The sequence below is a fragment of the Aedes aegypti genome, chromosome 3 (assembly GCF_002204515.2).
Source record: "Aedes aegypti strain LVP_AGWG chromosome 3, AaegL5.0 Primary Assembly, whole genome shotgun sequence".
NCBI lineage: Eukaryota > Metazoa > Arthropoda > Insecta > Diptera > Culicidae > Aedes > Aedes aegypti.
In genome coordinates, this window is record NC_035109.1 from 329,035,358 (window position 1) to 329,045,736 (window position 10,379).

At 35.1% G+C, this 10,379-nt stretch overlaps 1 protein-coding gene across 1 annotated transcript; it reads left to right on the top strand.

Moving 5' to 3' along the window:
* The first annotated feature begins 4,043 nt into the window (after positions 1-4,043).
* Positions 4,044-7,195, top strand: LOC5574771 (IQ domain-containing protein G). The gene is made up of 5 exons (XM_001655283.1): positions 4,044-4,403; positions 4,466-4,564; positions 5,656-5,948; positions 6,018-6,326; positions 7,015-7,195. The coding sequence occupies exons 1-5, from the start codon at positions 4,044-4,046 to the stop codon at positions 7,193-7,195; spliced, it is 1,242 nt and encodes a 413-aa protein (XP_001655333.1).
* The last annotated feature ends 3,184 nt before the right edge of the window (positions 7,196-10,379 follow it).

Here is a 10,379-nt window from a genome sequence, read left to right on the forward strand (position 1 = left end):
TAGTTTGGGGATTCACTACTTAAATGAATTCGACAAAGTATCATAAATTTTGGACATCCCTGGAAAAATCCTGGATGACTCCCTGGAAAAGTTCGAATAGAATTATAAGAAGAAAATCAGCAGGATTTAATTTAATTTCTGTTGAAATCGCTGGAAAACTCTGGAAATATACTGTGCGGAACCTCTGAGGTTATATTATGTTTTGCAGAAATCCCTTACAGACTCCTTCTGCAGAAATCTCTGATAGAATCTCCGAAAGAATTTCTTAAGGAAGATCTAAAAAAATTGAAGGATTTCCAGAGAAGCATTTAAATAATTTCCGAAGAAATTACTGGAGGTCATAGAGTCCTTATGAAAATTCTTGAAGAAATTCGTTGTAGTATTACTAAAGGTCCCTGAGGGGTTGTAAAACGAACACTGCCAGAATTATTAGAAATATTTCTTGAGGAATCATGTAGTAAGTTACAAATAAACCTGGAAACACCCCTGAAGAAATTCGTAGATAAATATTCGCAGAGACTTCTTAGAGTAATCGCTAGAGAAGTTGCTGGAAAATTCCTAGAGGAACACTGGTTTGCTACCTTTTCCCCCCTCTTCTATTGGATGATTTGTTTTACCTTTTGTACTTTTGTAGATTACCCAAATGCTCATTTTTTTGAAAGTTTCCTTTCGGCATTTATTTTAATAAAATAAAGAATCCATTTTCATTTTAGATCTCTGCCAACTCTCTTTAAAAAGTTACACAAAATCCGGCTCTTCCAGTGTTTATCTGTTTGTAATTTTCACACATGCTAATAAATCGATTTTGAGCCGATTCATGCTTCATTTATGCATATTTCATGTAACATTGAGAAGCCTCGTATTGCGAAGCATTTTCATGCGTCACAACTTTGCGAAAAAGTTGGAAAAAAGCACCAATGTTCGACCGAGCGCTAATTTTCGACCCATCCATAAGATTTTTGCTTTGTATAGAAATCCGAAAATTAGCCCAGAATTCTTGTAGGTCGAAAATTAGTGCTTTTCCCATAAATGAAATTAACAAAGGAGTAGTTTTTCAGAATGTATCGACATTACATTACATACGGTCCAGAAGAGCTCGTTTTATTGCAAATCGTACTCAATTTTGTACAACTTCGATTTAGCGTGAAGGATTTCACCAATTAAAAAAATTCATCAGAAGTCCACCAGGGTTGGCAAAAAGGGATCAGATAAGATCCCAGTACCGAATTCAAGAGAGCGCTGGGTCACTAGGCCAATGTTCGTTAAGAACGCATGGGTTATTAGGCCGAATTTGTCATTGGGTCTAATGAGGAAAATGAAGAAAGATCAGCCTGTAATAAAAAAGAAAGGATTCCTGAGTCCTGATATGTTTTTAGTTTAAGATCGTCAATGAATACCGTCACAAATTATTCTAGTCTTTTTTAGAGATTAGTTCAGAGTTTTTCATGTGTTATCCTAAAGATTTCTGCGGGAAGCATTTCTGGGATTCTTTAGGAAGTTAGCAAGGATTTTTTTTAATAATTTGTAATTCTTTTTCGATATGCCTTGATTTTCAGACCTTTGTAGGCGAATTCCGACGAACATTTTTTTTCGAAAAGAAGAAATTTGCTTCCATCACTACAACCAAGAAATTTTTTTTCTTCGAAGAAAATACGCACTGGAATTTGCCTACTGGTCTGAGATAACTCTAGGTCTTACTCCAGGCGTTATTTATAGCAGTTTCAGCAGCGTATCCAACAGGAATATTTTTGGAGAATGCTTAGTAAAATTACTAAAAAAAAACAAGAATTTAAAAAATGAGGCAGAATTTCTCCTTTTTTATTCTCTAAAGGTTTTAACGTCTTTCTCAGAATGTAATTTGAGAGTTTTATGAGAACCTCAAAGAGATTGATCAGATTTTTTTTAGAATATCTATGGGGCAATGTTAACGCTTCAGTACCTACACCATCTTTATTATAACACAGGTAGAAAAACCTCGCTCTTCGTATTTAGCATCAACGCGATGCTTCTGGTGGTGATCAACCGTGTGACCATCGGAAGGTTAAGATTCTTCCAGAGGAATCCTTTGGCATTGCTCCGAGAATGTACCAAAAATTGTTTCCTATATTTTGCAAGAAATCACTTCCGACGTTCCGGTAAATTCCAGCAAATTTCTATCGAATTTCATCTAATAAGTTCCTCAATATATTTCACTCTGAATCGATCTGGGATTACACCAGTAATTAAGGCAAGGATTTTTGACTCTAAGAACATATATGTAAGACTTTTTATATAAGGGTGCTTTTTGACAGAAAAGTTTAAAATGTTAACGGCAGTTTCTGAGAGATTCCCACTTTGTACTTCTTGAAAATACGTACAGGTTTTCCCCCAAAAATTCCCCTCATGTTGTTTTTCTTGGAATTACTTTAAAACTCATTTAGTACTTTACTCAAAAACTACTACACGTATTTCTTCAGTTTAACTTCCAGAATTTCTACAGGAAATAAACCTATAAATAGTAGATATTCGCTAAGTGAAACCTCTGCCAATTGAATCAGATGGCCCTCAAAGTATTTGCTGTGTATTATTCCCATGACGTTTTTTTTAATTTCTTTCGAAGATTATCTTTTATAAATTCTGAACCATCCAGAAACTTTCTACACTATAAAAACTCATGATGTTTTAGAGTATTCATTATGTAAATCTTCTCTGAGCTACACGGATTCACGGAAGCCATGAAGCATTCCTGAATTTTCAAGTAAAAAATCTAGAAATTTCTGATTAATTTTTTTGAGAACAAGCATTGATTTTTCAATATTTTTTTGGTTATGCATTAGGCCGTCCCTTATTTTGCGCACACAGAATGAAATGCGAAATGTTATAGGTTCATTATTGTAAAGTGCTCGTTTTAGTAAGAAAAAAATCAGGTAACAATTTGACGACCCCCTGCCTGTTGCGTTACGTAATATTTGAATGATCCCTTTATAGTTATGAATTTTATGTCAGCGTGCAGTGTTATGAAGATATCCACAGTATAAAACATTATTTTACTCTAAATTTCATGCTGATTATCAATTTATTACTAGTCGCTTTTTGTGTTCGTGTTGCATACACTGGAGCAGCGAACTTGATTTGGCGTACGAGGGTCATCCATATCTAATACCTTTCGGGTCGTTGGGGGATCACTTAGCATCCACGTACGGACTTCAAATTTTTACCTGATTTTTTTCTTACCAAAACGAGGACTTTACAATGACGAACTTATAACATTTCGCATTTTCGAAAAATAAGGGAATCAATTAACGAAAATTGCATTAAGGATTCTTGTAGGCATCCCTTCAGAAATTCTTACAGGTTTTCCAAAGAGGACTTCAATTTCCTCCAAAATATCAATGATACATTCTTAACGATTCCTGCTAAATTTCAGGATTCTGACGATTCAAGAAAGATTTTTCTAGACACGATGTCTAGAAAAATGTTTCTTAAATCTTCAGAATCCTGAAATGTTGCAGGAATTCTTAAGAATTCATCATTGATATTCTGGAGGAATTTCTGTCTGAAGTCCTCTTTGGAAAACATGTAAGAATTTCTGGAGGGTTGTCTACAGGAATCGTGAATGCAATTTTTATGCATTTGTTTAGATGAATCATCCAAAAAAAATCTTGAGAAAGGTATACATAAATTGTTTCGAAATTATTGATTTTTTATAACTTCTTTTATATTATTTTATATAAATTTACATTGTTATTTGTCAATCACTTTAAATTGTTAATGATAATACATTTTCGCGAACAATGATTGGTCACTTTTAACAACAAAAAGTGCGTTTATTAGGAATGGATTTTATTGTAACATATGCCATTTGTTTGCCTTAAATTCACGTGCTAATTTGAAACAAGAACTCCCCCTCCACTATTCCAAGTGTTAATTTAAACACTTTAAGTGGGGTACAGTTTGACCCATGGCAACACGCTACACCGATACTCAAATTAAATCGATGTCTCTCGAGCTGACCAATTCAACGGCAGTTGCAACTGTTTGCCAAAACTGTGCACTTCGGAGGGATGGCCGATGCGATTGAAGAAATTTTCGCCAATGATTCCCCGGAGGACATCGAAACGGTGCGGAACATGATCGAAAAAATCCGACTGGAGATCATGTCGCACGGTGAGGAGGAGTACGACTCGTACGATCCCGAGAGCCTGCAGAAGGTCGAGTTCAACATCCAGATCAATAGGGTGACATTGATTCTGCAGGAGATGTCCGACACGTTGGAGGTGCTGTTCAGCTTGCCGTTGATTTGTCGGAACGAAGAATTGTTGGGGAAACATTTTAACGGCGAGGAGCAGGATGTGCTTCGTTTGCTGTGCAAGTACATGAGATCGGACGATGATGGGGAAGGGTACGTGCCGGAAATTGTAAATGTAAGTATCGGAAGCAATTTGGCTGGTTTTTGAGTAATACAGAATGTGATGATTGCTCTTAGTTGGCAGATTTACAATTTCCTTCGACGAAGTTCATCGAGTTGGTTGAAATGGTATCGAACAAGGATCTTCATAAGGAGATTTCGAGTCACGTCAAGAATGTAAGTTCTGCTGGGTTTTCATTTTTTTTTTTTTTGTATTTCTCCGTTACACAGTATTATTTTAAACATGACATTCATCTTTTCTTAATTTCTTTATTAGTATTATTTGAAACGTTACTTTAATTTCTTATATCTAGGTTTTATGTGTCAGACAACCCTATCATCCTAATTTGGTAAAACTAAATTAAGCTTTGATCAACATTTTGTCAACAACATATTACTTTTCATTTGCCGTAGCAGTTCAGAATGTTTACAAATATGTTGATTTCATCTGCTTATAAGAGAAAAAAAGCTTTCAATTAACTTAACATAACCTAACCTAGATACATAACGCATTTTTCGTGGCAATAGAAGTTTGCAACGATTTTTGTCTAAAATTTTTAATAATTTTATGCCACATTTGTTCCTATATTTCAGCATTGTATATTATATGTAACTCATTAGTACTATACCAGGGAAGAAGCTTCAGAATAATTTTCAAAATGTTCCTCTGCTTTCTTCCAGGTATTACACCAGCTAGTCTATATTGGTACAGCATACAACATGGCTGGCCTTAAAATTTGTTTGAAAATCAAAAGCTTATTCTGAAATCAATGTTTCGATTTTCTGTTAATAAATGGATACAGACATTTAATATATTTGGTACATTTCACTTGACTGCCCTCACTGAGATTGTTGAAAGTTTAAGTTTTATTTAGCATATGCCCTAGATACTTAACTTCATGTGACTGATTTATGTTTATGTTTAGTGATGGAGGAAAGCAAGCTGATTGGACAATAGCTATAAAAATGATGAACTACTTACTGGAAGTTTCTTGATGATAATATAAAAAAATCCATCGTATTTTTTAATTTTTAAATAATAGTTTACACTTTTACCAAATCAGTTTCCCAAGAATTATCGATAACGTTCTTTTGATTGAGAATTTCAAAATCTGGAAAAACTTGATTTTCAATTGGACTAGTGAGCCTTCAATTAAAATTGTGCACGCTTTCTGACTCCATAGATAGTTTTTGGACTTCTTTTGTTTTGCTCTTTTTCTACAAAAATAATAGTTCAAAAGTTTGAAAATCTGCATTATGTATTGTAGCTACCGAAGATCTACAAGAAATTTTTGTCCAACATACGCGAATTCCGCAAGTTTACCATCACCAAGATGAAGATGACCGCCCAGAAAGACTTAGCCAAGGAGAAGATCCTCCATCGGATGTGGCAATCAAACGAGCGCAACATTAAGGAAATTGCCAAAATTGAGCAGGTTCTGGAAGAGAAGCGGGCTTCATTTCAGGTGGAAATCGAGGAGAAGACGGCCATCATCGAAAAGTATCGGGCCGACATTGAACGCCTGGAAGAGAAGAGCAAGAAGCAAATTGACGCCTTTATGTGGGTATTTTCCGTCAGTTCATCATATTGGACATTTGAGATCTAAATTTACCATTTTTTTGTTTCTAGTGAGGAATCCGATCGGAAAATGTTTCACTATTTCGAGCGAAGTGATCAACGTTACGAAGAGCTCCAGAAAGAAGTGAGCCACAGGACCAAAGAGTATCAGAAAACCTTGGAAGCGGATCTTCAATCGGAAAAGGCCAACCGAACGAAGAAGGCAAAACTGACGCAACAGCTTCAGTTGTGGCTCAACAAGTACGACAAGGATGCCGGCGAAAGGACCAAGGAGTTGAATGCTTTGGGCGATACATTGCAAGAACGCCAGGAAGAGTTCGATGAGTGGAAGCGCACTGTGTTCGATCCACAGGAGAAGAAGTATGTGATTGTTGAATAGGGTGTGGTTTATTTCTTCGAAAGTTCTCAAAACCTTGAAGGTGAACTTCCATATTATAAAATATTACCTTCAGTGAAGTTTACATAACTTTGTCACAACTGATGGTACAACTTAAAGTTTTAACTGGTTTTAGACAAATTCTCGCATACTCTGAGATAACGCCCTAATAGCCATTGGTAGCCACGTGTGTAGCTCGTTGTTTCTGAGCAAATGAAAGAATAAGCATCCAAACCAACATCATGGGCATAATGATCCTTTTTTTTCCCATAGCGTTCTTACATAACATAAAAATCCATTCAAATGCTCAGAAACAACGAGCTACACACATAGTTACCAATGGCTTTTAGGGCGAGATCAGAAGTTATGCGAGAATTTAATATTATACAAACTTTCCATAAATTCAATATTAAACGAAATAGTGCTAAAACATTCGGAATCGATTGAAAAATAACAAAGTTATGTAAATTTCACACAAGATCATATTTGTTAACTAGAAAACTCACCTTCAAGATGCATCCGCCACTTCTAAATTTTTATATGTTTGCTTTCTATGTGAATTAAGAGGAGCACATGAAATTTTGGTTTTAAGAACTTTAAAAAAATCAGCCGTACCCTATTTTTAAGGTTTCCCATGAAATATTTTGTGTTCTTTGTATTTCCATTTTGCAGATACTTTGATGCAATTGAAGAGCGGCGCCTGGATGAACTGCGTGCCCAGGAGGAAGTCATACACCAGTTCATGATGAAACGGGCGGCCATTGTGCTGCAGCGTGCTTGGCGTTCCGTTGCCGAACGGAAACGTAAAATGCGAGGACGCCGAGGAGGACGGCGTGCCAAGGGCAAAAAGTAAAGTTCCTACATCAAACACAAAATGAAACCTAACAATCATCCTTAACATTTCGTCCTAATCTCCAAATTCAGTATTGAAATTTATGATGAAACTGCCTTTTTGCAGGAAGTAAATTGCAACTTTCGGTTCCTTTCGGGCGTGGTTTTGAACGTGTATGTGATCTGCAGAGGTTTGTCTCGAAATGCCGTGATGCACAGTGTGATCTGAGTGTTAAGTGTTTCGAATTTGAAAAGAGTGATCGATAGTTCAACATTTTGTGTATTTATTACATTACTATCAACATATTTTTCTTACGGATTGAACAGTAAAGATGAATCTATGAACTTATGCTTTGCATTTCATTATTAAGATAAAATATATTACAATATAATATATTCAGAGAAATAGGGTAGGTGTACTAGTTATGAACACAATGATTCCCTATTTCGCCAAACGTGATTTTTTTTATTTTTATGATGTGTTTTGAAGTAGTTTGATATCAAATATATCTTGATGTTGAAATATTCAAAAGTATGATAATAAATCTATGAATAAATGAGAATTGAATTTAGTGATATATCATTGAATTCGACTAGAGTTTGTGTCATTTGACAAATACGCGTATTTCGCATATGTCGAGTCTAGTACACGACACTGAACTTACAGTTGAGGTCAAAATAGTGAAACTATCAAAGGATACAAAGTCTAGTTGAATTAAGCGGTATAGTATCTTTTTTTTAATAATTGAAAAGTACTCAAAAAGTTAGAAAGTTTAAGAGAATTCAGATATAGCCAAATAGGGAACCACGATAACCATAACTGATACACTTTACCTACACTCCCGTGCATAAGTTTGGGTTCACCCCCTAAAAAACATACAAAAGTGTTCAGTCCATATCTCTGTGATAACACGTCTAATTGAAACATTTGAAGCCGCATTCGAAAGGCAAAGAGTTATTCTTACTTCGTATGTATTTTTCCGAAAATATTTTTTGAATTTTCTATACTAAATTTTTACTTAAAGTTGACATTTTTCAAAAAACACACTAAAAAATCATATCAAATTTCCTCAGCATTGGATCGATCAAAATTTTAAATCAAAGTGTCATTAGAATCGTAGTCTTATATTCTTTGAAGAGACCCCACGAAATTTTGGTGAAAATAATCTGAAAAATATTCAAAATCAATGGAACAGTCAGTCAAGTTATCGTGCAAAAGTTTGTGCACCAGAGCCGTATCTCTGCCATTTTTCATCCGATTTTAATAGTTTAAAGCATTTTCGAGCGCAAATAATAGCGCGTACATGATTGGTTTGAGATTTCACAGATTTTTCGTGTTTTAAGCAAGTTCAGGTGAACCCAAACTTTTGCACGATACACCATACTGAGGGGTAAACCCAAACTTTTGCACGATGACTTGAATGATTTTTTCATTGATTTTGAATAGTTTTCAGATTTTTCCGCAAAAAATTAGGAGTGCTCTTCAAAGAATATAAGATTACGATTCCAATGACACCTTGTTTTAAAATTTTGGTCGATCCTATGCTGAGGAAAATAGCTATGTTTTTTCAGTGTGTTTTTTTTAAATGTCACAACTTTAAGTAAAAATTTAGTATACAAAGTTCAAAGAATGTTTTGGAAAAATACATACAAAGATACGATTGACACGATACGTTATTGGCAACATGAAGGTTTTTGACGTGTTGTTAAAATTGAACTGGCACTGTAAACTAGACCTAATAATTTTAAAACAAAGATGTCGGAATTTCAAGTCTACACTCGTATGACATCCTAAAAGGAGTCTGTGGTACAGATTTCATTTTGTTTTGTAGCTAATTAGCAGAATCGTATTCAATCAAGACATCCCGAATGTTGTTTTCCTTTCAGACATTCCTGAGCTAAATAACACAATTGATGATTAGGCACCAAATCTCATAAGGTACTACTCTTTTTTCTTTTTCCTTTGGCGGGAAACATGAGCAACTCTGATCCCTTGTGTTTTATCACCCTCTTTATATAAACGCACCCTTCCCATACCCACATGGATGCTTACGATCTTGTTTTTGAAGCATGCAAAATAATATCCTTTTAAACTCTCTTTCGTCCCTGTCCGAATGCACTTCACAGATGCACCCTTCGCCATCCTGACTTATTTGTTCGATGTTGCAGCCTAGGTCAATACTATTATACAAACATGTTGCTCTTATCTTCGTTGTAAATGCGATTCAACGAGATATAACTCTGCATGTTAGTGTATTTGTGATGTCCTTTTTATTTACTTATGTTGAAGAAATGGAAAACTTCGACGTATACCAACCGTAACATTATCTTAACTTCAATGCGCTTCAATCATGATTTTACAAGAAAAACCAAGCTACTGTAAAAGGTGCCACAAAAACACTTATCTTTCATTGAACATTATGATAGTTTCGTAACCAGGAAGTCAAAGGACGCAATTGAAGCAGGTTAGGATGATAGATGATATTTTGGGATTCTGTCATAAAATGTGTAAATTAGCGGGGTCAAAATAAAAGGTGTTCAGATTAAAAACGGTCCCCCCGGAATACCACAAAAACTTCTACAAACAAACCGTATCTCCAAAATCAGCACCACTCACAAAGCGCATGGAATTCACAAATTAAAATATTGTGTTATGTTTCAGCAACCAGGAAAACAACAACAATAGATAAAAAAAATCTAGTTAATGAAACATGTTTCTGTGTAGGTAAATTTTTTCAACACAAACGTTTTGATTTGTCAAAAATCTTACCTATCATTTATCTCACAAAATATATGTTGACAATCTGTTGAAAAAGAAATCAATTATGAACATTTACTAGCTCGTTTAACCTTCGGGCTGTCGCGCTGTTGTAGTTTGTACACCAGTGGTGATATGCTATCATTTTGAAACAAAGATATCTATCCGTGATCAAACGTCAACATCCCACCGCAAAATCGCTAGTGTTTGGAGGTGATTTTAACCTCCAAACTGCCAAATAACCTCCAAAACATCACCTCCAAGTTAGTTCTAATAACCCCTTTATGTGAAATATGGTGGCGCGCAAGTTTATCGTTAAACAGTCAATCGCCACCAAATTAAAATGTATTTCTCAAGAACCTTCTTAGGAACAATACATGATAATTTTTATTTACAGTATGCCCTTTATAATACAGTAAAATCAACAAATCTACATACATGGAAGTCG